Source organism: Mobula birostris, chromosome 3, assembly GCF_030028105.1.
Source record: "Mobula birostris isolate sMobBir1 chromosome 3, sMobBir1.hap1, whole genome shotgun sequence".
NCBI lineage: Eukaryota > Metazoa > Chordata > Chondrichthyes > Myliobatiformes > Myliobatidae > Mobula > Mobula birostris.
In genome coordinates, this window is record NC_092372.1 from 98680521 (window position 1) to 98707354 (window position 26834).

The 26834-nt window shown below is 41.1% G+C and overlaps 1 protein-coding gene across 1 annotated transcript in view; it reads right to left on the reverse strand.

Moving 5' to 3' along the window:
• cds1 (CDP-diacylglycerol synthase (phosphatidate cytidylyltransferase) 1) overlaps positions 1-26834 on the reverse strand; it is a 111516-nt gene that overhangs the window by 39591 nt on the left and 45091 nt on the right. Inside the window, exons 2-5 of the mRNA XM_072251896.1 lie at positions 26601-26740; positions 13172-13268; positions 8907-9004; positions 144-283 (exon numbers count right to left, since the gene is read on the reverse strand). Of these exons, the coding sequence (XP_072107997.1) occupies positions 144-283; positions 8907-9004; positions 13172-13268; positions 26601-26740 (475 nt within the window). The remainder of the gene's footprint in view (positions 1-143; positions 284-8906; positions 9005-13171; positions 13269-26600; positions 26741-26834) is intronic.

Consider the following 26834-nt stretch of genomic DNA (forward strand, 5'->3'; position numbering starts at 1 on the left):
ATTGAAGGGAAATAAACTGTTACAACTGTAGGAAATCGTTCCCCAGAGATTTGCCATCACAAGAAACAAATGCAGTAACATTGCTATACCTATAATTAAAGTAATGAACGATCTATCTGAAAAGCTACTGAACATTTACTCACCTGCTAGGTACATAGCAAATGAGATGAAGCGATGATAACGGGCTAGGAATTGAAGTGGCACTTCCTTTCTCACTAGGCCACCAAAGTAATCAGCAACTGTTTCCCCATAAAAGAAATAATTTACACACAGAAGAATGTACCTACCAGGAAGAAATTATAATTAGGCACCAGACTTACAAACAAAACATTTATCATAAAAATCAAAACTGCATTTTATCACTTTAACTTGGCAATATGTTCAAGTTTAATTCTCTAATACTTCAATGCATTTCATTAAACACATGAAACTACTGTGATGTCTAGTAGACAGCAAATATATTTTGGGCAGAACCTCTCACATGCAATGTGAAAAGCTAAATAACGTGTGACAACAAAGGTTGCTGACTATCAGAGCCAGTTTCAGACAGTCGCCAGGAACAGAAAACAGAGTGGAATTTCTGGTGGTGACCAAGGCTTTTCATCTTCCCAATACTTAAATAGAGAAAATTTGATCTAGTATTGTTTTGGGGGGAAATAGTTTTAGGATTGAGAGCTGTAAGAACTGTGCTTGAATTTTACTTCACAGGAACATTATCAAATAAATATTAATGGCACTCCAGTTATGGAGATAATATGGCAATGGTCATAGAGATGCTTTCTACAAAAGTGGATGAATGAGTTAAAGAAAGATGTGGAAAAGTAAAGAGACTTGGAGAAAAAAATAGAGCATAGGTCTTGGCAACCGAAAGCATATCTATGAAGACAGAATGTAACCACAATTTTGAATTATGTTGTCTAAGGACAGGAAGTAATTGAAGAAACAGGAGTTGGCTAAGCATACAGCCCAAAGCGAAACAGGAGATCAATGCTCTGGGCAGGAGAAGACAAACTATTGCAGTTGTTTCCCTGGATACAACTAGACAGATAAGGTTAGTGCAATCCAGACTAAACTGACGATGCTGGTGATGATTGCATGACGTTGAGGTTAATCATGCCAAAGAAAGATTAATTACTGTCCTGATCAGCGTTTCAGTATTGTTTGGAGGATTCAAAGAGTTCAGGCAAGATGGGCACAAATTACATCCTTTGGCGTGGGCATCTATGCTGGTAAAGAAAACTCAATAGCCGGAATTTTAAGTGACGATATTAGTTAGCTTCCCCCGCTTCGCTTCCAGATAAGCTCAATGCCTTCTATGCTCCCTTTGACTATCAAAACATGGAGAAAGCATCACAAAGTCCCATTCCCACAATAATCCTGTGATTTTAGTCTCAGAAGGCGATGTGCAAGTAGCCTTCAGGAAGGTGAACCCATGAAAAGCATCTGGCCCAGACAGGGTGCCAGGCTGAGTACTAAAGACCCGTGCTGATCAGCTAGCTGGACTGAGATCTTCAACTTCTCACTTCAGCAGTCTGAGGTACCCACCTACTTCAAGCAGATTTCAATTATGCCAATGCCCAAGAAGAACGTGGTAACCTGCCTCAATGACTATCATCCAGTAGCACTTACAGCCACAGTGATGAAGTGTTTTGAGAGACTGCTGATGAAACACTTAACTCTTGCCTGAGAAGCAACTTGGATCTGCTCTAATTTGCCTACTGGAGCAATATGCCCACAGCAGATGCCTTCTCATTGGCTCTTCACTCAACTCTGGATCATCTGGACAGCAAAGGTGCATATATCTTTAATCCACTACAGCTCAGCATTCAATACTATCTTCCCCTCAAAACTGATCAATATGCTTCTAAACCAGGGGGTTCCCAACCATTTTTTAAAAAAAGCTATGGAGCCTTCCAATTAACCGAGGGGAAGGTAGACCCCAGGTTGGGAACTCCTGTTGTAGACACTGGCCTCGATACGTCCTTGTGCAATTGGACCCTCGATTTCCTTATTTGCAGACTGAAGTCAGTTAGGATTGGCAACAAGATCACCTCCACGATCTAACCACTTTACATTTAACACTGTGTTGCCGATCACAGCTCCAATGCCATATTCAGGTTTGCTGATGACACCAATGTTGTAGGTCGAATAAAAGATCAAAATGTAGGGGATATGCCCCAGTCCATCACGGGTAAAGACTTTCCCACCACCAAGCACATCTACATGAAGTGTCGTCGCAGGAAAGCAGCATCCATCATCAGGGACCCCTACCACCCAAGACACGCTCTCTTTTTGCTGCTGCCATCAGGAAGGTGGTACAGAAGCCTCAAGACTCACACCACCAGGTTCAGAAACAGTTATTACCCCTCAACCATCAGGCTCTTCAACCAAAGGGGATAATTTCAGCTGCCCCACCATTGAGATATTCCCATAAGCTGTGGACTCACTTCCAAGCACACTACCCCGCCCCCCCCCCCACCACCTCACAATTGCTTAAGTGCTCTTGAATGTCAAAGCTATTTACCGATATTATATTAAAAAAAATAAATAACAGATACGGTAGTCTGAATCAAAGAGCAGGGGCTTATCAGCTGTCAAAACATTCTGTGGTTACAACCTGATATTTACACTATATTGAGTCTCTCTGGTCAACTGCAAAAAAAAAATCATGCATTAGGGTAGCTAATTAGCCTACACTGAGTGGACAGAAGATCACAAATGCCCAATACAATTCCAAACCAGAATGACCCATGACTTAGAAGTCAATTTGAAGATGGTGTTTCCATATACCTGCTGTTCTTGATCTTTAGAATGGTACAAACACCCAGAAAGTGCAAAGAAGCCATGGAAATTGCTACTGTATACTTGGCAGATGGCACATAGTACAGCAATAGTGTTCTAGTAATGGATGGTATAGATACTTAGGATGATGAACTGGATATCAGTTAGGTTGACCACTTTATTCTGGATACTGTCAAACTTCAGTCTGAGCTGTACTCATCCGTACAAATGAAGAGTATCTGCATATAATTGAAGGCTATGAGAACCTGGGAAAAAAATTGCTCCTCCCAGAATACCCAACCTCTGATTTTCTTCTGTAACCACGGTGCATGGTTGGTTGGTTTTTCAAATTTCTAGTTTCTAGTCAATTATGACGAAAACCTACAAATGCCCTCCACTAGGTAAGGGAGGATATGACAAGTCTTCAATATCTACAATTTACAAATGAAACTAAATAATTGTGTCTGCAACTTAACAGAGGGCAACATTTACTGACAAAATGAACGGGTTTGCTGCTCTACTTTAAATGCCATTCACCACTTTCTGAAAAATGAAGCATTCAAATCAACGCTTAGTTATTTTTCAAATGTTTTTCAGGATGTGGACATTACTGGAAAGTCAAGCTTTCGTTGCTGTGCAGAATCATGGGGAGAGCATGATCGATTTATCTTCCTGTTACTAACAATAGATCATGTCATCAATAAGGAACCAATTGTATAGGTGCCAATGCTGTATAAATTGTGGCAACAGTGCCTGGAGACCAATTACCTAGTGTGATTAGATTTATTGTATAAATTTGAATTGTAACCTTGCGTTGGCAGAGACATTGTGCAGTATGTCTCCTGTGAATTCACAAAATAAAGGTCTTTGCCTACTTTGTGTTTGATAGGTACTAAATTCTGTAACAGTTGCTCCTCCGTAATTGCCTGAGATGGTGAGGTTGATCTTGAATTACAACAGTTCTTCTTGTGGAGGCACTCCCACAATGATGCTAGGTGGGAAATTCCAGAATTTGGACCCAGGAATGATGAATTTGTTCTGATAAACATGTTGAGCATCTCAGAAGCACAGCAGGTCATGTACATAACCTTACTGCTCCAACATCTAGGTTTGATCCTGACCTCCTATTGACTGTGTTAATTTCACTCCTTAAGCCCCACCCCCCTCAAATGTTCCTGTTTCCTCCCACATCCCAAAGAAGCAGGTGCAGATTGGTCAGGTAACTAGTTACTGCAAACTACTCCCACTTTACTTAGGGTGGGTGGTAAGAGAATCAGAGTGGAATTGAAAGAGAATAGGGAACCAAATGAGGGAAGAGGATTCATAGGATTGCTCTGAGAATTGGCCTAGGCTTGATAAGTGAAATGGCCTGCTTCTAATATCATTAAAACATTATGAAAATATTAAGTGTAGAAAGGAGATGATGCTGACATGCATGGCAAAAGTCAGACATTTAAGTCAAACCCGGGGCATTGGATTTCAGAGTTCAATTCTGGCACCAACTGTAAGGAGTTTCCACATTCTCTTCGTAACCCGTGGGATTTCTCCCACAGTCCAAAAATGAATATGCGTAGATTAATTGGTCATTGTGAATTGTTCTGTGATTGGGCTCAGGTTAAGTAGGTAGGTTGCTAGGCAGCATGGCTTGTTGGGCCAGAAGGGCCTGTTCTGCACTCTTTCTAAATAAAATACTAAAGGAGACGTAGTTTGCCCAACTTAAGATAAACTACATAAACCTTCAGTAACAGTCCTGCAAGGTACAAATTTAAGCATCTTTTAGATGTGGTAAAGAACCAAACTATATGTACTACAGGTTTCCCCCACCATCCGAAGGTAGAGTGTTCCTATAAAACGGTTCATAAGCCAGAATGTCGTAAAGCGAAGAAGCAATTGCCATTTATTTATATGGGAAAATTTTGTGAGCGTTCGCAGACCCAAAAATAACCCACCAAATCGTGCCAAATAACACGTAAAACCTAAAATAACAGTAATATATAGTTAAAGCAGGAATGATATGATAAATACACAGCTTATATAAAGTAGTAATACTTTTCCACAATCATTGCCTGAACTGTTCTCCGTAGCGAAAATCTCATGCAAGCGCTGTTGGCAAAAACATGCTCAAGCGCCGTCCACAAAAACACGGTACAAGCGCTCTCCAGTAACCTTTAAGCTATGAAGCTGCCAAATCATACCAAATAACACGTAAAAATACACAGCCTATATAAAGTAGAAATAATGTATGTACAGTGTAATATCGCTTACAGGAATCAGGAAGACAGCATCGAGCACACTGATGATGGTGTGTTAGGCTGAGTCGGAGATTTGGTGGTGCAGTGGCCCCCACGCTCCAGGCAGCGACCCGATACCGATCTGCGAAGCACACAGCGGTCCAGCGGTAGCTGGGACGCACCCAGCACATCTTTAAGCAAAAAGCCAAAATAAACAAGCTAATTAATTAGGTGCCACCTGGACCATAATTGTCGGCCCACATTAGAGGCGACGCAATCGGCAATCGCCTCTGATCTGGGCCGACAATTACATGCCAGGTGGTACCTAATTAATTAGCATGTTTTTTTCGGCTTTTTTCTTAAAGAAGTGCCGTGAGTCTCCCGGCTACCGCTGCATTCTCCGCGAATCGGTATCTGTCCGCGGCCTGGGTGTTGGGGTGGTGGGACACTGGGGTGTCATCTCATCATCGTCTGTTTCCATTAGAGCAGGCAGCTCATCTTCTCCTATGACTGCCCGCCTCGATGTCAAAGGTCGAGGTTCATCGTCTGCTGTGGCTGATGTGGAAGGCTTGCTTGACTGCTGAGCCTCGCACATTTTTCTATCATACAGTAAGCACTCAAACCATCCTGCAAATATGCCCTAAACCTAGGTACCCTTTCAAAATTAAAGTTGTACTTTATCATTACTCATTCGGTTTTGATTGTTATCCTTTTCTCTTCCAATTGCATCAGCTCTTCATCTATCAGTTCTTGGTCATGGGATGCCAAAACCTCTTCAACATCATCTTCGTCAGCTTCCACAAGCCAAACTCACGTTGTCCTTACTTCGTTCACCACGATCGAAACGCTTAATTATGTCTAGTTTTACGCAAAGTGTAACACCCTTATGAGCTCTTTCAGGCTTTTCCAATACCTTAGAACTCATCTTGCTAACGGCTGCTCACAGGCATGTGTTTAAGCAATGCCAGCAAGAATGCAGTTCAGAATCCGGGGGAGAGCGGCTGCTAGGGGCGCGAGCTGCCTTTTATCGCGCGCTGATTTTTTCGTAACAGTGAAAACACCTTCTGTTAGCGAAAACAGGGTACTAATGTAGGTCTTTCGTAACAGTGAGGTTTCTTAAAGCAAACGTATGAAAAGCAGGGGACACCCGTACTTGAATAATCTGAAACCCAGAGAAATTGCTTTCTATTCTTAGTTTGCATGAGAGGCTCTTTTGGTGAAGAAAAAAAACTCTTCTTCAGAGTTGAACTTTATGTTATGCTAGCAATTTGTCAAACTCAGTTGGAAATCCTGTAATTAATTCAATTAAATTAGCCAATAAAATTTTATAAATGTGGAACAGAAAAATATATCCTAACATTTGCAAGACTATGCATTTTGAGTATTTCCTTAATTCCTCCAAATTGTTAGATGATGTCGGACAGGATACAGAGTTCAGATATGAATTTTGTGTCACGAGTCGCAAGTGTAGGCACATTTTACAAATGAGGTACTGTTCAAAAATTCTGTCAATATTTGCCTGAGGCTTTTGATGACAACCCATAGGAAAATAAGCACACCACAAAAGCTGCTAGCTGTAGCCACTGCTGAAACAGCACCTAATCTAGGACTGGGATCACTGCCAGTGAGTACTTTAATAAATTTTTTTGTAATATTTGGAATGACAAGATGCCCTCTGGCTTTTCTAAGGTCATCATTTCCCCCTCTCACTTTCAAATATATTTCCTCTATTCACAAGCACCAAGGAAGTAAACAAGTTGATTTCCAGCAGTTTCCCTGTAACCACTTCCCCACCCTGCAAATATGAAATGATTAGGAATCACAAGCAAGGGGAACATTTAATACCTATCCTTAATTTTCTGAAGATAACTTGGCTCTGGAGTCAAGTAATTACACAAAACCCAAATCAAGCATCATTGATCAGGTTACTGGCAAATTAATGACTTTTGATAACACTGTCAACTTCCATCACTTTGCCAATGATAAAATGTGAACTGATCTGGTGATAATTTACCTGAGCAGTTTTATTCTGATTTTTTTTAAAAAAATGATTGTTCATGTTTGGACAATTTGATCAGAAAAATAGCTAAATGGAGATTTCTGGTCTTCAAATGAATATTTAGCATATACATGGCCCTATATTATAGTCTCACAAGAATTTAAATACTCTCAGTGCTGCTCTCAGCAGGCTCTTCTGCATTTCCTATAACCTGGGCTTACTGTGGCTTCCAAGTATTTATTACAAAACGTTCAAACTAATTTGATTCCAAACCATATGGGAAATGAAGAAAACCATAACTAGATTATTCAGGACTGTTAGTTTTCCCTGAAGAATGAATTTCTATGGGATGCTCAAACATATTGACATTTTCAAGTTAAGTGATAACAATGGCATTACATCCATTTCCTATAGCTCTTCATATCAAACACTAGAACTGCACTTTAGAAGTACCTATTCACGGCAATGGTTAAGCTTCCATGAACCTGCTGAACCTTTTCCTTGGAGGATGAAGAATATGTGATTTGACTATTAAAATGTCCCTCATTAGGCTAACACAGCAAGGTGCCAACTCAGAGGTACTTTCCTCACTAAAGGTTCATAGCAGTATAGAAAATTTACAACTTAGAAGACCATTTGACCCATCTTGCTAATGTCATTTGAAGGGCAAGTTACCAGGCCCGGCCCCACCTCAAGCTCTGGGTCTGTACTTCTGACGGGCAAGCTTCCATCCAAGTTCTGCCTTGACCATCTTCTCCAAGTTCCAGACCCTGATTACCCTTGGCATAAAAACAAGCCCCCTTCCCCACAATTAATTACTCCAAATCTACATCCTTAGTTTTGATCCTTCCCTGAGAAATGGATCGTCCTTATCTACTTCACTTGGAAACCAACTTCCTTGAAAGTCCCCTTGTCCCTTCTTAAATTTTACAAATATTAATTCAGTCTCTCCCATCTTCCTGTTCTAAACAAAATAATTCTGTCTCTCCTCATGAAACAACATTTTGGTCCTGAAAATGTCTTGATAACTCTCCTGTCTTTTCCAGTTCAATGACATCCTTCCTCTGGCATGATGACCAAAACTGCATGCAGTACTCAGTCATCTACTAACATTGTACATAGTAGTAACATAACCTCCCCAATGCCTTCACAAATAAAGGATGCCTTTACCATCAGCTCATTGAACTGTGCTGCTATTTTTAAAGGTCTATGGTCATGCCCTTTCACTCATTGTTCCTCCACACTATTTACTGTACTTTCCTTGCTACACTGCACCATCTCAAATTTTTGTAAATTCACTTCCGTTTACTACTAAATTGACATGGCAATTTACATTGTGCAATGTAAAGGTTTACTGTCAATCATGCAAGTAAATTTGTTGGATCCTCTGCAAACTTTTCCAATCCCCTTCATGTCACTAAAATATAACAATAAAAATAAAGAGTTTGAGATTAATGTACAGTTTTATATAACCTGACAAGTACATCTCTACATTCTGAAAAGGAGAATATGCAGACTGATGGTTATTAAAAAGATTAAATTTGAAAGATGAAAATAGTTTTTAAATAAAAAACAGCCTCCTGCTTATATAACTACGTCTGTCTATTAAAACCAACTCCCTTAGAAAGGCTGGGATTTTATCCAATTCTAGAGCGAGAGCTCAGACGCAAAGGCAGAGAAAATTTATTTTTAGAGAAAATGGACCACACAATGATACAAAAGAACCACCTGTACAGGACTGCATACATATTATCATTATGAATGTTAAGTTCCTGGTTTCCCCAAAATTAATGAAATTAGTTCTTTCCCTTGTTTTAGAAGAATGTTTAACAATCCATCCTTTTACCCCTCAGCACTATTCAGTTAAAATTCTTTAAAAAATTGGTCAAACTCACCAGCTCAAGGTTCTGAACCACGGCAATTCGTAAGAACGATACACTCTGTAACCAATTGTGATAATTTCATGAAAACACTTGATTTGAACATAGAGAACCTGGAAAAGAAAATAAACATATTACTGCTTTATTCTACTTTAGGCAATCAGTAGATTGTTTACAAATTAAAGTAGAATAATTTGCAAGGAAAGCTCAAATCTTAGGTACAAGTAAACAACAGGAATTCTGCAGATGCTGGAAATTCTGAGGTGACACTTCACCTGTGAGTCGACTGGGGTGATATACTGCCTCCGGTGCTCCCGATGTGGCCTTCTATATATTAGCGAGACCCGACGCAGTCTGGGAAACCGCTTTGCTGAACACCTACGCTCTGTCCGCCAGAGAAAGCAGGATCTCCCAGTGGCCACACATTTTAGTTCCACATCCCATTCCCATTCTGACATGTCTATCCACGGCCTCCTCTACTGTAAAGATGAGGCCACACTCAGGTTGGAGGAACAACACCCTATATTCCGTCTGGGTAGCCTCCAACCTGATGGCATGAACATCGACTTCTCTAACTTCCGCTAATGCCCCACCTCCCCCTCGTACCCCATCTGTTATTTATTCTTATACACACATTCTTTCTCTTACTCTCCTTTTTCTCCCTCTGTCCCTCTGACTATACCCCTTGCACATCCTCTGGGATCCCCCGCCCCTTGTCTTTCTCCCCAGACCTCCTGTCCCATGATCCTCTCATATCCCCTTTGCCAATCACCTGTCCAGCTCTTGGCTCCATCCCTCCTCCCCCTGTCTTCTCCTATCATTTTGTATCTCCCCTTCCCCCTCCCACTTTCAAATCTCTTACTAACTCTTCCTTCAGTTAGTCCTGACAAAGGGTCTCGGCCTGAAATGCTAACTGTACCTCTTCCTAGAGATGCTGCCTGGCCTGCTGCATTCACCAGCAACTTTGATGTGTGTTCCTAGGTACAAGTGCAATCTTTTTACCTATGTCTCTCACTACATTCCATAGTATGGCTACTGCAGCAAACACCATTACAACAGTCAGGGGTCACCTGCAGCCTATTGGAAAATGCCACTAGGATGCTCGAAGAGATTCCAGTAACTTCAGACAAGGCCTAGCAGGAGGAGGAGGAGGAGGAGAGGAGGTGGTCATGATGCAGTAATGAATCCAGAGGAAATCAGTTATGTGGGTACTCAAGTCAAATGCAATTCATGTTATAAAGTCAGTAATACAGCACAAATACAGGCCCTTTGGCCCTGTTGCACAGATGGGGAAAGCTAGTAAGTAAAATGCCATCCGGAGAAATAGTCTACCTAGCTGAATAGTATAAAGTGTTGAAGCTAACTTTCTTTGAACATAGTAGATGTAAAGGTTCAAGTAATAGAGAACAGACCCCAACATATAATTTAAGATCATGGAATTCCTTTCAGCACGAGTCCCAACTGCAGGAAACCTTGCTTCTGGATTTATAAGGTTGTACTATAACTTCTCTGCTCTTATATTCTGCAACCCAACTAATGAAGACACATTATTCCGAGAATGTAGATCCATAATTTATTGGAAGTGATGTCACAGTTGGACAGGATCATGACGAGAGGTTTCAGCACATTGGCCTTCAGAAATCTAATTACTGAGTACAGGGGTCAGGATGTTATGTCAAAGTTGCACAAGACGTGTGTGAGGCCAAATTTTGTGTGCAATTCTTTCTGGTCACCTACCTTCAGTAAAGATATCAATAAGATTGGAAGAGTACAAAGAAAATTTACAAGGATGTCATTGGGACTTGGGGACCTAAGTTTTCGGGAAAGGTTGAAAGGGTTAGGACCTTATTCTCTGATTTGAAGAGGTATACAAAATTATGAGTGTACAGATAAGAGTTATTGCAAGGAGGCTTTTTCCACCGAGGTTGGGCAAGACTAGAGCTAGAGGTCATAGGTTAAGTGTGAAAGATATAATATTTAAGGAAACTTCATCACTCAAAGGATGATGCAAGAATGGAATGGATACTGGTTCAACTACAACATTTAAGAAAAGCTTAGATAAATACATGGATGGGATGAATATGGAGGGCTATGGTCCAGCTCGATGGGGCTAAGCAGAATAGTCAGCACAGACTAGGCGGGCTGAAAAGCCAGTTTATATGCAGTGGTGCTCTTTGACTCTATTCTATTAACCATCCAAGGTCGACAGTGCTCATTCAAAATTCACCTCAACATTTTCATAAACATCTCAATCGAATACCACAACTTACCTGCGGGCCAACCAGACCATGAACATTTAACACTCCTATTTAGAAGCAATAGCAGTTTTAGGCAAATTATTCAAAGTGGCATATCAAAGTCATTTCACAATTAACTTTCACAGATCAAAATACAAACCACTGAAGTAACTCAATGTGTCAGTCAGCAACGGTGGAGGAAAAGAGATGGTCAACATTTCAGGTCATACAGGGAGAATAGCCGGTAAAAAGAAGAAAGAGGGAGGGCAAGGCAGAGCCAGTCGGTGATAGGTGGATCTAGAACTGAATAATGATGAGTAATGGTGGAGGAGGGTGAAGAGTGGATTTGGGAGTCAGAGACTGGCATGGGGGGGGGCGGCGGTGGTGCGATACATGAAAACATACAAGGAAGGAAAAGCAACAGACAGAAGGAGCCAGGTGTGGGGAGGGGAGAATGAAGACAGAGTCGGAGACAGGAGGGTGAAGTGAAGGCACAAGAGATGCAAGCAGTTGAATCAGAGAAGAAAAGCTTGGTGGGCATACAGAAAATTTATAGCATTAGCAAAACAATGCAGTCACACAAGGAACTATCAGGAGAGGTGAACAAAAGCTTTGACATATGGTCAGGTTTTAAGAAAGTGTTTAAAAGGGAAGGGAGTGGGACTGTTTCAGAAAGGAAATTTCAGAATTTATAATATTGACCAAAGCACAGACAGCAATGGTGAAATGATCAAGAAACTTATCAGAGCCTGGGCGCATCCATGGTTAAATAACTAGAAGAAACTACACAGAATGGGTGGTATGTGATCAATGCCAAATTTGAAAATGAGAGGTGGTTTTAAAAATCGAGATGGAACTTAAATAACAAGCAGAGTTTAACCCAATTAACCCAAGATGTAATTCAGTCATACACAGAGTAGAATGAGGCTGTCTAACCATGAATACATAGCAGTAGTTATTCCTAGAGCTAGGGATTAACATCCATGCCATACAGTGGTATAACTTATAGATATGTTCTCAACAAAGCTTTATGTAACTGAAGTAGAAACCTCCCCCACAAATGCAAATTGGTGATCTCTCTATGGAGCATCTGCAATCAATTCACAGGAAGATCCATAACCTTCTGGTTGCCTGCCACTTAGATTCTCTATTCCACTACTGTATTCTTCTACACTGTAAGTGGCTCAACACAAGTTTGATATCAACATCCAATCTTCCATCTGGACACATTGCAGCCTTCCAAATCCAGTGTTGAATTCTGTAGTTTTAAACAATTTTCTCTGACATTTCCTCCTGTTGCCCGTTTTTGGCTCAGCTTCTCTTTTTCCTGCAAGTGTGGTCTAGTCTGCTAGACACATTCGCACAAGATGTCACTTAACAAAGAGGCAAAACCAAATCCTGTCACCTTAACTCAGTTGGTTTCATCCCATTGGAGATATTCCCTTTATTATGATCGTCCTTCCCCTAACTTCTCTGCTATAGAAAATGATGCTTTCTTCCTTTGCCAGTTCTGGTTATGGGTGTTGGGTGTGAAACATGAACAACATTTTCTCTTTTTGCAGATATGCATGATCTACTAAGTATTGTAGTATTGCTTCCAGTATTGCCTTTATTTCAGATTCCTAGCCACTGAAGTTTTCCTCCTTGAAAGTCATTTCAGTTATTCACAATAAACTATAATAATGTTAGTTTTTATACTTTCCTTCTAGAGTTGCATATGCGCCTTCGACTAATCATACATTAGGTCACTTAGATCCCTGTATGTCTCAGAGCTCTGCAGTACATCCCATTTAGATTTTATGGACAATGGATATTTCAGACTTATGGACCTTTAGTCAGAGTTCCAAGCAAGATCACTGGCCTGAAACATTGTTTGTTCCTCCACAGATGCTGCCTGACATGCTGAACATCTACAGTTTTTATTGCAGATTTACAGAATCTGCAGTTTCTCTGCCGTTCAAACACCAAGATTTCCCTTCATTTAAAAAACATATAAAATGTATGTAAAGAAAACTAACGTATTTCTAAGGTTAAATTACTAACCACAAACATGAGTACAACAGGTCCCAAGTAGATAATTAGAAAGAAAAATGAGATCATAGCGAGTGACAAGATCCCTCGGATCCACCAGTTCTTCCATCTGCAAAACAAAAATGATCAATGTCTTATCAATAATTGAATTGAAACAAGCAAACAAAAATAAAGGAAATCTTGCACAATGTTCTTACAAGCTTCTATTTTGCATTAAACTCTGCCTCATAACAAAGTATAATTTAATTAAAAGTAAAAAAGCATAATGCCATTATAAAAACCATTGAAGTGTTGGAAACTAACATTCTTAAGAATTTCAAGTCACCTTCCTTCATTCTCAGAAATAAGTTGTGCAGTACCACAGGTTTAAAGAAACATCAAGAGCATACAACAGTAAAATATTTCACCCAATCCTAACAGCAAGATTTTCTGGGAATATTGAAAGGTAATAGAAGTACACAGAAATTGCAAGACATCTGGACATCAAGCTAGTGTTTACCTTTGTGACTAAATCTTTATTTCTTCACCTTATTCCCCATCTTTGACACTGCTCTACATATCCACAACTAAATTTGAACCTTTCAGTTCTATTTTTGCCTCAGCCCACTTTGCAAACAATCCTAGACGCCAAATTCATTGGGCAAGGGGTTGACCAACATTCTAAATCACTTAATCCATAATGATGCCACATAATTTTTGACCCCTCAACTAGATCAGCAGAAATGGTCTTTATCCATCTACTCTGATTTTAAAACAATCTTCATTTTTAAGTTTAAAAAATTCTAAAGCAGTGCACTGCACTGTTTCTCATTATATCAAGCAGCATCCTCACAAAACGGCACCTCTCGAAAGCTTCACCATGCTTCATACAGTGAACAGCCTCACTCTGCAAAAGTAGTCAGGAATCTTGGGCTTCCTATCCTTTGCTTTCAATAACTTTTATTCTGGGATAATAATGAGATTTGAGCTACTTAAACACACCATGAAACTGACAGAGTAGAATCTCCATTAATATGGCTTAAGTGGAAATATCAGGTTGGAGACTTTGATGCAATCAATGGAGTAGATGTGAACATAGGCTACGTGTAAACCAGTTTTGCTCAAAAGTTTTACTCAATATTACTCAAGGTCTAAATGAGATGCATGGTTCAAGTGAGTTTCTGTCACAGCTGGTTTAGCAAACAGAATGGTACATAAAAACAAGACTCATCTTATGCTTATGTGCACACTTTGTCCATTTGTCCCTACTCACTGATATCACTCCCGGCATTTATCCCTGCAAGCAGAACATGTGCTACATCTGCCACTATACCTCCTCCCTCACTACCATTCAGGACCCTAAACAGTCTGTTGTTTGTTGGGGTCATATACTGTATCCAGTGCTCCAGGTGTGGTCTCCTGTATACTGGTGAGACCCAACATAGATTGGGAGACGGCTTCGCCGAATACTTACACTCCGTCCGCCAGAAGAAGCAGGATCTCCCAGTGACCACCCATGTTAATTCCACTTCCTCAGGTTGGAGGAACACACCACCTTATATTCCATTTGGGTAGCCTCCAAACTGATGATGGATGGCATAAACACTATTTCTCAAACTTCCAGTAAAGCCACCCCCCCCCCTTCACCATTCCCCATCCCCTTTTCTCTCTCTCACCTCATCTCCTTGCCTGCCACCACCTCACTCTGGTGCTCCTCCCCCCCCTTTCTTTCTTCCGTGGCCTTCTCCTATCAGACTCCCCCTTCTCTAGCCCTGCATCTCTTTCACCAATCAACTTCCCAGCTCTTTACTTCATCCCTCCTCCTCCCAGTTTCACCTATCATTGTGTTTCTCTCTCCTCTCCCCACCTTTTAAATCTACTCATTTTTGTCCCTCCAGTCCTGCCGAAGGGTCTCAGCCCGAAACGTCAGCAGTATTTTTTTCCATAGATGCTGCCTGACCTCCAGCATTCTGTGTGTGTTGCTTAGATTTCTAGCATCTGCAAATTTTATCTTGTTTATGATTATGTACTCTATTTTCCTCACAATATATAAAAATGGATTAAAAAGTTAAACAAAATATATTTCTGTCTCACCAGATATGTTTGTTTCCATTTTAACACTGTATTATACTTTAAAATTAAAGCAGAAACTACTTTTCTTTCAGTCAGCTTGATATCATTAGACATTAAGAATCCAATTGAACTAATGCCCAGCAGCAGAAAGCATTAGAAAATGGTAAATCTTCACCCTGGTCATCATTGCAGACAGTTCTTTCTTGAGGTAAGTGTTATTGCTTCACTTCAGAACTTGTGGTCAGCATTTTTGCAGACGGAACCTAAAATCCAAGCTCTTTTAAAAAAAAGCTTTATCTATCCAAAATAATGCATTTTAAAATGTGTGACAAATGTATACATTTTTAAAATACACCTTATTTATTCAAACTGAATTCAACCTATTATTTTTAAAAATTTTAGTTTTCTCTATTTCATCACTGCTTTGCAAAAATGCTTGGGTCTCTTAAATAGCTAAATACAGCTCAAAGTTATTCTGAGGTTTTTCAAGCATGATCACTACTTTTGAAAATTGTGTTAGCTATTTCTAACTTTTAAATAAATGTTATTTCATTCTCATGAATCCAATATTTTCCTCATCAAATATAAGCAACTTATCTTCCAACTGCTAGATCACTACTGTTTTCTTGTCATAAATAGACACTGCAATAGTGACTCTCCAGTACTACTAAAATTAAACCTTTTCTGTCAAACCATAAAGGGTAGAGAAATCATACATGAATTTAACTCCACAAAATGGTTTTATAATCTTTGCATATCTTGGTGTTTCGCAATGTAATAATAGATTTGCTTTTAGAAATTGGTTTGAGAGGAAAAGCAAGTAAAACTTGTCTTCTGTCACAACAGGGCGGAGATATTTCAATGACACAAAGTATTGAGAGCACTGCTTTACATGCAGATTCAATGAGCCAAATATGTATACATGGGGTTTGTTCATTGAAAAGCAAAATATGCATATGAACAAGCATGAAAGAAGCTTGTGTACCCGCCTTCTGAAATTTGCTGACACACAAAATTCAAATATGGCCTGTACTTCCAATATTAGCACCTGAAGGGGATTAGAACTGTATATTGGCTGAACTCTTTATCCAAATTGAGCAGTATTAGCATCACACCTTGTACAAAATCTGTAGCTTACTCATTGAGGAAACTAATTCACATTGAATCAAGAAAAAAGTACTTCAATATGCTGCAAACCTGCAGTCTGACCGAATCATGTTATTGATAAAATTGAAGTACTTTTCTTTCAGTGGCCCATCACTATCAGACAGTGCCAATACAACACTTTGAAAATCACACTAGGCAGTGTCATTCAATGCAAACATTTTGGCATGTATGTAGCCATGAAGCATCCCACACATTCTCTGTTAAGAACTTATTAAGATCCTTCACAAATTTTCTTGGGCTGTGCTAACCCACAATGAAAAGTATGTGTTTTAGTTGATAAGCAATGCAGGCCAATGTTAATTGATGCCAGATGATTAAAATTTTATATCAACCTGCATGATTTTTGTTACTGTAGGTAATAAGGGGCAACAAGGAAGCAGTCCTGCTGAAGAATAGTTTTAAGGAGAAAAATGGCCTGAAATATTTTAATATTTCCTATGACTTAGATCATAAACACTTTAACAGATTTTCTGTGCCCACTGAAAAACAAAAACTCAAAACGATAGCTATTGATACCACCTTGAAAACCTATGAAGCATGCTGACACTTACAGCTATTTAAATGGACTACTTAAACCAGCGGCTCCCAACCACCGGGCCACAAAGCACATGCGAGGAAACGATATGAGTCAGCTGCACTTTTCCTCATTCCCTATCACGCACTGTTGAACTTGAACATAGGGTTGCCAACTGTCCCGTGTTTGCCAGGTCATCCCATATATTGGGCTAAATTGGTTTGTCCCGTATTTCCCCCGCTAAGGTAGAGCGTTCCTATGAAACCTTTCGTGCCGAAATGGCATGAAGGGAAGAAGAAATTACCATTAATTTATATAGGAAAAATTTTTGAGCGTTCCCAGACCCAAAAAATAACCTACCAAGTCATATCAAATAACACATCAAACCTAAAATAACACTAACATATAGTAAAAGCAGGAATGATATGATAAATACACAGCCTATATAAAATAGAAATAATGTATGTACAGTATAGTTGGTAAGATTAAGGTAAAACCGATTTGTGGGGGAAAAAAAAAAATCGGCACGCGTGCACACACAGGTGCCCACGCAAGGCTTCGTGGTCATGGTAGTCTTTTCCTGGGGTAACATGTCCCGCAATTTGACTGCTACTTTTGTCCCTTATTTGGGAGTGAGAAAGTTGGCAACCCTAACTGTAAAAGACATGTTGAGGTGAGTTTAACCCTACTTGGACACCCCCTGGTCTGCAAGAATATTGTCAATATTAAACCAGTCTGTGGTGCAAAAAAGGTTGGGGATCCCTGACTTAAAACAATGCACTACAGCACAGGTAACAGATGGGGAGGCAATAAAATGATGACCCAAAATGAAGGCAGGCTGATTTCTTCAGCAAATTGCAAGTGCAAAAATCAATCCTCAGCATTACAGTACTACAATGCAGTCTCAGAAGGTCCTCCAGTAATTCTGGCTAGTTACGTTGGTGTGAATACCCCTACTATAACCCCTAAAATTCTCAAACCATAGAAAATATTGCAAAGTTCATTGCAGCATATATTTTTTAGAAACTGAGAGAAATGTATATCATTTATAAAATTATGAGAGGCATAGATACTGCAGACAGCCAGAATCATTTTCCAAAAACAGAAATGTCAAATACTAGAGGGCACAGCTTTAAGGTGAGAGGGGCAAAGTTTAAAGATGATGTATGGGACAAGTTTTGTTTTTAAACACAGAGACATAAGGGCTTAGAAAACACAGACAGGGGTTGTAGTGGAAGCAGGTGTTTAAGTGCCTTCAGTAGGCACATGATTATGCAGGAAATGGAGGAATATGGATCACGTGCAAGCAGAAGGGATTAGTTTAATTCAGCATAATGCTCGGCACAGACATCATGGGTCGAGGGGCCTGGCCCTGTGCTGTACTGTTCTATGTTCTAATAGGCTCCCGGAGACTGGAGAGATGTCTCAGAAATTACCATAATAAACACTTTGACTACAGGTATTGCAAGGAGTGATCTAAAGTGTGTTTTTCTTCTTGATATATGATTTGCCTGCCATCTGGAAACAAACTGAAAAAAATCCTGGTAATCTGAAATCATTTGCATATATTAATTGTTCTTTTAACAAAGAAAACCATTGCCCCACACCTGGTGACCAATTATTCTGGTTTTTTCAAAAGCATTTGTTGAAAAAAAAGGTTAAAAATAAGCCTTCAGTAACTTAATTCAAGGCCCTGCATCTATCACATATATATGTTAAATTGCATTTTCCCAACTCTTACCAATAAATCTGAGACAAAATAAACAAAGCAAAATCAACCCCTACTTCTCACTGTTACTTAAAGTAACTCCCTCACCGGGGTTTGTATACAGACGTGGCTCGTTAGCTAACTCTGCTAACAGCCACATGACTCAGCGGAGAGAAGGCCAGCTTTTATAAACAATGTATGTCTAGAGTTGATATGATTTGGGGTTCAACCAAACAGAAACGTCCTGATGTTGCAATTAAAGGAACCTCAATGTGAGCGAATACTGTGTAAATACTGCCCACACACAGTTATCGGTAGCCCAGAATTGGCAGATCATATACTAGCATAAAATTATAAAGTATATTTACCAAATTTTCAAATATAACAGTTACAGAAGATAAAAGAGCCATTACAGTTAAACCAGTCCAATGAGCACATAACATTGGAGCTCATACTAGAGTAGTTTGGCAGGTATATCTCTTTACTCACGTGCTGGACCCACAGTCGGCGTAAAAGCACCCCCCACATTTCGAACTCCCCTTGAAGACCATCTCGAATGAACTGGCTCTCAGGACAATTAGCCCTTCCTCCTTGGAGCCATTCATCTGCACAAAGCACTTCTTGCAACAGAGACTCTCTTTCCAACAGCACTCTGCAGCATCTTTCCTTGTGTCCCGCTCCGCAGCTCCCGCCAAAAGACCCCAAAACAGACTACTGTCCTTCAGAAAACACTTCCCCACAGCTCTCTAGAACCTTCTCTCACATCCCACAATCCTGATCGGCTGACACAACATTCCAGAGACGGACAACATGGCCTCTTATTTTAGCTGAAGCCAAAACACACTTTCCAGCATCGCACATTGCTTTTACAGAAAACTGCTAATATAAACAACTATCACACAGTATAGCAGTAGAAATTATAACCAGAGTATTACATTATGAAAATAGCTATGTTTGGAACAATAATATTATAAAGGAGTTAAATTAGATGGATTAGTAGTAGATAGTGAAACTGAATCTACGTTCCTATATTGTATATAACATATGGACTCACTTTCCAGGACTCCATCTCATGTTCTCAATATTTATTATTAATATTATTTTGTTTGTTTATTTTTGTATTTGCACAGTTTGTTGTCTTTTGGACGTTGAGGTTTGCCCACCTTGTGTGCAATTTTCATTGATTATATGGTGTATCTTCATTACACTGAGAATGCCCACAAGAAAACGAATCTCAGGGTAGTATATGGTGCCATAGGTACTTTGAACTTTTTAGTTCTGCCATGAAGTGAAAGATAATTGCATCAAATGTCAGTTGAACAACAGATGGCACTGTGTGAAACTGAGCTGAAAGTTATTGGGTCAAGTATCATTCCAAAAGATTTGAACACAAGTTTTGGCTGGCTTCCAAATATTGAACTGACGTATCTTTTTTAAATGAAATGCTAAACTGAGGCCCTGAGGTAATTGTTTAAGGAGAATAATTCTTAGCATCCTGGCCCTTATGCATTCCTCTAACACTACCATAAAAAAAAGCTAATTGTGGGAGCTTAATATACACAAACTGACTGTCATATGCCCTACATAATAGCAATGATTACACTTCCAAAGTGCATCATTGACTGCAAAATACTTGGTAGTGACTTTAATCAATAAAAAAATGTTTGTAGAGATAATATTTGTTAAAGTATCTTATTATGGCAAAGATTTTTGTGCTTAGTATGTCAGTACAGTACATCTGACAGAAGCAGGAATGGAGCACATTTACATGCATCATAACTACCTGTCCAAATGGAGAAGCTAATAGTAGAATTGTGGAATGAGAAAAGTATGTCATTATTGTCTTCATTGTGCTGATCTTATTGAAATAGCTTATAATAACAACACCAGATTATAAAACATAAGAACAGAGTTGGATCATTGAGTCTGCTCTGCTATGCAATCATGGCCATTTATTTTCCCTCTCAAGCCCATTCTTCTGTCTTCTCCCTTTAATTTTTAATGTCCTTACTAATCAGAACCTCTGCTTTAATTAAACCCAATGACTTGAATGCCACAGTCATGTGTGGCAATAAATTCCACAGATTCACCTCACTCAGCTTAAAGAAATTAGACTGCATTTATGTTCTAAATGGACATACTTCTATTCAGAGGCTGTGCCCTGTGGTCCTAGATTCTCCCACTACTGGAAATATCCTCTATGCATCCACTCTATCTAGGCCTTTCAGTATTTGGTAGGTTTCAATGAATTCCACCCCCAACCCCCTCATTTTTCTCAACTCCAGTGAGAACAGACTCCGAGCCATCAAATGTGCCTCAAATATTAACCCTTTCATTCCAGGATTATTGTTATAAACAACCTCTGGACTCTCTCCAATGGCAGCCCCACACCCACTAACATCATTTACAGACTTGCAGGCATTGCTCCCTCAGAGATCCGAAAACACACTACAACAAAAATTGAAAAGGGTAAACAGAACTCGGATCCATGGCAGCCACTACATCATCATGTGCCAGTTTCCAACCGCCTGAAATCAAGGAAAAACTTTGCTACAGCGCAGGAACTACTACATAGAACATCCCTCCAAACATACAGGGTTGACCTCTGGCAACAAACAGGAGCCAGAACCCCACCAAACAATACAGTGCAAGACCCCACAGAAGTACTACCAGACGGGACTCTGCTTGACAGACGGAAGTGGTGCACTCTCAACAGAGCGAGGGCAGGAGTTTGTAGGACGGGAGACAACATGGTGAAGTGGGGTTCAAAGACCAGCGAATCCTGTGAGTGTGGCGAAAGGGTGCAGAACGTTGAACACGTTCTGCACAACTGCCCACTCTCACCTGATTTAGCTGACACTGACACTGACCTGCTCAACATCAACCAAACAACACTAGAGCAGCTGGCTGTCTGGTGTGACAAGCTGTGATGATGACCACCTTTCATAGAAATTGGGCACAAAATTGCTCACAATACTCCAAATGGGGTCTGACCAATCCCTTTTAAAGTATGTGCATTACATCCGTGCTTTTACATTCTAGTCCTCTTGAAATGAATGCTAATATTGCATTTGCATCCTTACTACCAACTCAGCCTGCAAACTAATCTTTGTCAAGTCCTAGTGTAGGATTCCCAAGACCCTTTGCACCTCCATTTTCTAAATTTGCTCCCCATTTAGAAAACAGTTTATTTCTTTATTCCTTCTAACAAATGATCATACAAGTCACTTTTTATTGTCATTTCGACCATAACTGCTAGTACAGTACACAGTAAAAACGAGACAACGTTTTCCAGGACCATGGTGCTACATGAAACAATACAAAAACTACACAACTATGTAAAAACAACACAAGAACTACACTAGGCTACAGACCTATCCAGAACTACATAAAGTGCACAAAACAGTGCACGCATTACAATAAATAACAAACAGGACAATAGGCACAGTAGAGGGCAGTAGGTTGGTGTCAGTCCAGGCTCTGGGTATTGAGAAGTCTGATGGCTTGGGGGAAGAAACTGTTACATAGTCTGGTCGTGACAGCTCCAATGCTTCGGTGCCTTTTGCCATATGGCAGGAGGGAGAAGAGTTTGTATGAGGGGTGCGTGGGGTCCTTCATAATGCTGTTTGCTTTGTGGATGCAGCGTGTGGTGTAAGTGTCTGTAATGGCGGATAGAGAGACCTCGATGATCTTCTCAGCTGACCTCACTATCTGCTGCAGGGTCTTGCGATCCAAGACGGTGCAATTTCCGAATCAGGCAGTGTACAGCTGCTCAGGATGCTCTCAATATAACCTCTGTAGAATGTGGTGAGGATGGGGGTGGGAGATGGATTTTTCTCAGCCTTCGCAGAAAGTAGAGACGTTGCTGGGCTTTCTTTGCTATGGAGCTGGTGCTGAGGGACCAGGTGAGATTCTCCGCCAGGTGAACACCAAGAAATTTGGTGCTCTTAACGATCTCTACGGAGCAGTTGAAGTTCAGCGTAGAGTGGTTGCTCCGTGTCCTCCTGAAGTCAACAACCATCTCTTGTCTTGTTCACATTCAGAGACAGGTTGTTGGTTCTGCACCAGTCCATTAGCCACTGCATCTCCTCTCTGTATGCTGACTCATCGTTCTTGCTGATGAGACCCACCACAGTCATGTCATCGGTGAACTTGATGATGTGGTTCGAGCTGTGTGTTGCAGCACAGTCGTGGGTCAGCAGAGTGAACAGCAGTGGATGGAGCACACAGCCCTGGGGGGGCCCCGTGCTCAGCGTGATGGTGTTGGAGATGCTGCTCCCGATCCGGACTGACTGAGGTCTCCCAGTCAGGAAGTCTAGGATCCAGTTGCAGAGGGAGGTGTTCAAGCCCAGAGGGCTCAGCTGTCCAATCAGTTTCTGAGGAATGATTGTGTTGAATGCTGAACTGAAGTCTATGAACAGCATTCAAACGTACGTGTCTTTTTTGTCCAGGTGGGTTAGGGCCAGGTGGAGGGTGATGGCAATGGCGTCGTCTGTTGAACGGTTGGGACGGTACGCGAGCTGCAGGGGCTCCAGTGAGGGAGGCAGCAGGGTCTTGATGTGCCTCATGACGAGCTTCTTGAAACACTTCATGATGATGGATGTGAGTGCAACGGGACGGTAGTTGTTGAGGCAGGACACTGAAGACTTCTTCGGCATGGGGACGATGGTGGCGGCCTTGAAGCACATAGGAACGACGGCGCTGCTCGGAGATGTTGAAGATGTCAGTGAGAATCTCTCCTAGCTGGTCTGCACATCCTCTAAGCACTCTGCCAGGAATATTGTCTGGTCCAGCAGCTTTCCATGGGTTGACCCTGCACAGGGTTCTCTTCACATCGGCCACGGTAAGGCACAGCACCTGGTCATTTGGAGGAGAGGTGGTCTTCCTCGCTGCCACGTCACTCTCCGTCTCAAAACGAGCGTAGAAGCTGTTCAATGCATCTGGGAGGGAGGCATCATCAAAGGCAGATGGTGTTGTCTTGGTAATTGGTGATGTCTTGAATGCCCTTCCACATGCGTCGTGTGACGCCGTTGTCCTGGAAGTGGCTGCGGATTTGCTTGGCGTGTGCACGCTTTGCCTCTCTGATGGCCCGGGACAGCTTGGCCCTCGCTGTTGTTAGGGCTACCTTGCCGCCTGCTCTGAAGGCGGAGTCACGAGTCATCAGCAGCGCACACACCCTCTGCGGTCATCTACGGCTTCTGGTTAGCGCGTGTAGGGATGGTCTCGGCCACAGTGACATCATCAATGCACTTGCTGATGTAGCTAGTCACTGATGCCGTTGGTAGAGTCGCCATTGGTTGCAGCCTCCCTGAATACGTGCCAGTCAGTGTACACTTCCCTACAATAAAATTCTCATTCCCTAATCTGTCTAAGTACTTCTACAGACTCCCTACTTCCTCAATACTGCCTGTCCCTCCATCTATCTTTGTATCATCTGCTGACTTGGCCACAAAGCTATTAATTCTAACATTTAGATCATTAACCTATAACCTGATAAGTAGCAGACCCAACATCAATCCCTGTGGAACACGACTAGTCACCAGCAGAAAAGGCCCCCTTTATTCCACCTGCCAGTCAGCCAATTTTCTGTCCATGCTAGCATTGTTCCTGTAATACCATGGGCTCTTATCTTGTTTAGCAGCCTCATGTGTGGCACCTTGTCAAAGGCCTTCTGAAAATCTAAATAAACAACATCCACTGACTCTCCTTTGTCTATCCTGTCTGTTGTTTCCTCAAAGAATTCCAACAGATCTGTTAGGCAAGACTTCCCCTCGAGAAAACCCATGCTGACTTTGTTCCATTTTATCATGTGCCTCCGAGTACCTCGAAAACTCATCTTTAATAATAATATCTTGCCTATCACTGAAATCAGGCTAGATGGCCAATAATTTCTTGCCTTTTACCTTAGAGAGTGAAGTGATATTTGCAATTTTCCAGTACTCCAGAACCACTCTAGAATCTAAGTGACTCTTGAACAATCACTACTGCTGCCTCCACAATCTCTTCAGCTACCTCCTTCACAATCCTAGGGTGTAGTCCATCTGGTCTGGGGGACCTATCTACCTGCAGACTTTTCAGCTTCACAAATACCTTCTCTCCAGTAATAGCAAATACACTCACTTCTGCCCTGACACTCTCGAATTTCTTACATGCTACTCCCATCTTCCACAGTGAAGATTCATGCAAGATACTTTAGTTCATCCGCCATTTCCTTGTTCCCCATTACTACATTTCCAGCATCATTTTCTAGTGGTCCTTCCTGAGCCATGGTCCCACAATTTGTTTGCTCACCTTTCCTACAGCCCCATTCTCACCCTCACAGGGAGCAACAATTTCAGACGGCTCCTCTAGCACTATCTCTTGGATCTTCTTAACTGCCTCATTTGCAGTCACAGCCTCATGTTTCTGGCTACAGACAGAATCTAATCAGTGAAACTGCCTCCTGAAACGTAGTGTCCAGGTAACTAACTCTTCCCCTTCCTGATGCTTCACAGTGTTTGAAGCTCAGATTCCAGGTCATCTACTTTAAGCCCAAGTTCCTCAAGCAACCAATATTTGTTGCAGATGAGGTCACCATGAACCACAATAGAGTCCACCATCATGCAACTGCAACACATCACCTGATCCTTTATCCCTACTTTATTTAGTTGGTTGTATTTGGTATCTTTTGAGTTAGCAATTAAAAAAAACCTTATCTTTTCTTACCTGCTACACACTTCGCCTCCTTGCTGAAACCTCAGGCCTCAAGATCAAACACTGGCCAACTCACACACAATGGACGATCCAAAATGACCTTCAGGTTCTTGGCTACCACCTCTTCTCATCGAAGCCTCTTGAGCCAATGCCTCAGTTCCCTCACAAACAAGAGAATATCTGCAGGTGTTGGAAATCCAAGCAACACACTCAAGATGCTGGAAGAGGCCATCAATGAAAAAAAGTCTTAGCCTGAAACATTGACTGTACTTCACCGCGCCCCCCCCCCCCCCCCATAGTTGCTGCCTGGCTTGCTGAGTTCTTACAGCATCTTGTGTGTGTTGCCTCAGTTCCCTCTCACTACTCCAAAATCCATACACTCTAGAGACAATTTACAGGACCCAATTAATCTACCAATCAACGTCTTTAGCAAGGATGTAAATGGAAACAGGAGGAGAGAAACTCAAGCAATTACAGGGACTACTGACAAACTACAAAGACAGCAGCAAAGGTCAGAATTGAACCTAGGCTGCTAGAGCTACAAGGCAGCAGCTTACTCACTACACCAAAATTGTCTAACAATTTCAAAAAAATAAAAGCTGGAAGGGAGAGTACAGTAGAGAATAAGTTCAAGTTGGATATTGGAAAGAAACAACATAGGCACTTAACAAGGGGAAAAAATTAGCCAAATTCAGACAAGTACCGATCAATGTGGTTTCATACAATACAAGGAAAGGCCGAAGGCTACAGCTGAGTGGAATTGTCTGAGTGGATCATTAGCTCTTTTTCATCTTCTCTCAGAGATGAAAACAGGTGTTTGAGGGAGAATTGCTTAACTTTCCTTTCATTGCACAGAATGTCCTTGCCCTGCTTGTCATAAAAAAAGATGATTACAAACTCAACACAAATATTGAATTAAAGCAACACACACCAAGTTGCTGATGAACGCAGCAGGCCAGGCAGCATCTCTAGGAAGAGGTACAGTTGATGTTTCGGGCCTAGACCCTTCGTTAGGACTAACTGAAAGAAGTCCTGAATGACGAAGGGTCTCAGCCCGAAACGTCGACTGCACCTCTTCCTAGAGACGCTGCCTGGCCTGCTGCGTTCATCAGCAACTTTCATGTGTGTTGCTTGAATTTCCAGCATCTACAGAATTCTTCGTGTTTACAAATATTGAATTAGTTGCTTAATTCCCCATCTTCCAAGTTCTCAAATTTTCTTACATGTTACGAGATAATGGCTTGGGGAGAGAGACTGGTGAATGGTAGAAAGTAAAATATCAATTCATTACAAACCAAAATGGTTACCTTGAAGATAACCCTGATAATGCCTTTTTGAATACTTCTGGAGTGCTGTCATTCGAGGGTGGAACATCAGGAATATCCGAATCACTTTTTACGTCTGGATCACTGACTTCCAGGCCTGTTCCATCATCCCCATCAATCTCCTGAATCATAAAAACAAATTAAGTTACTTGAGAATGTATCGAAAGAAGATATTTAAAAGTCTGCATGCAGATCTATTCAGAATTATCCAAACCT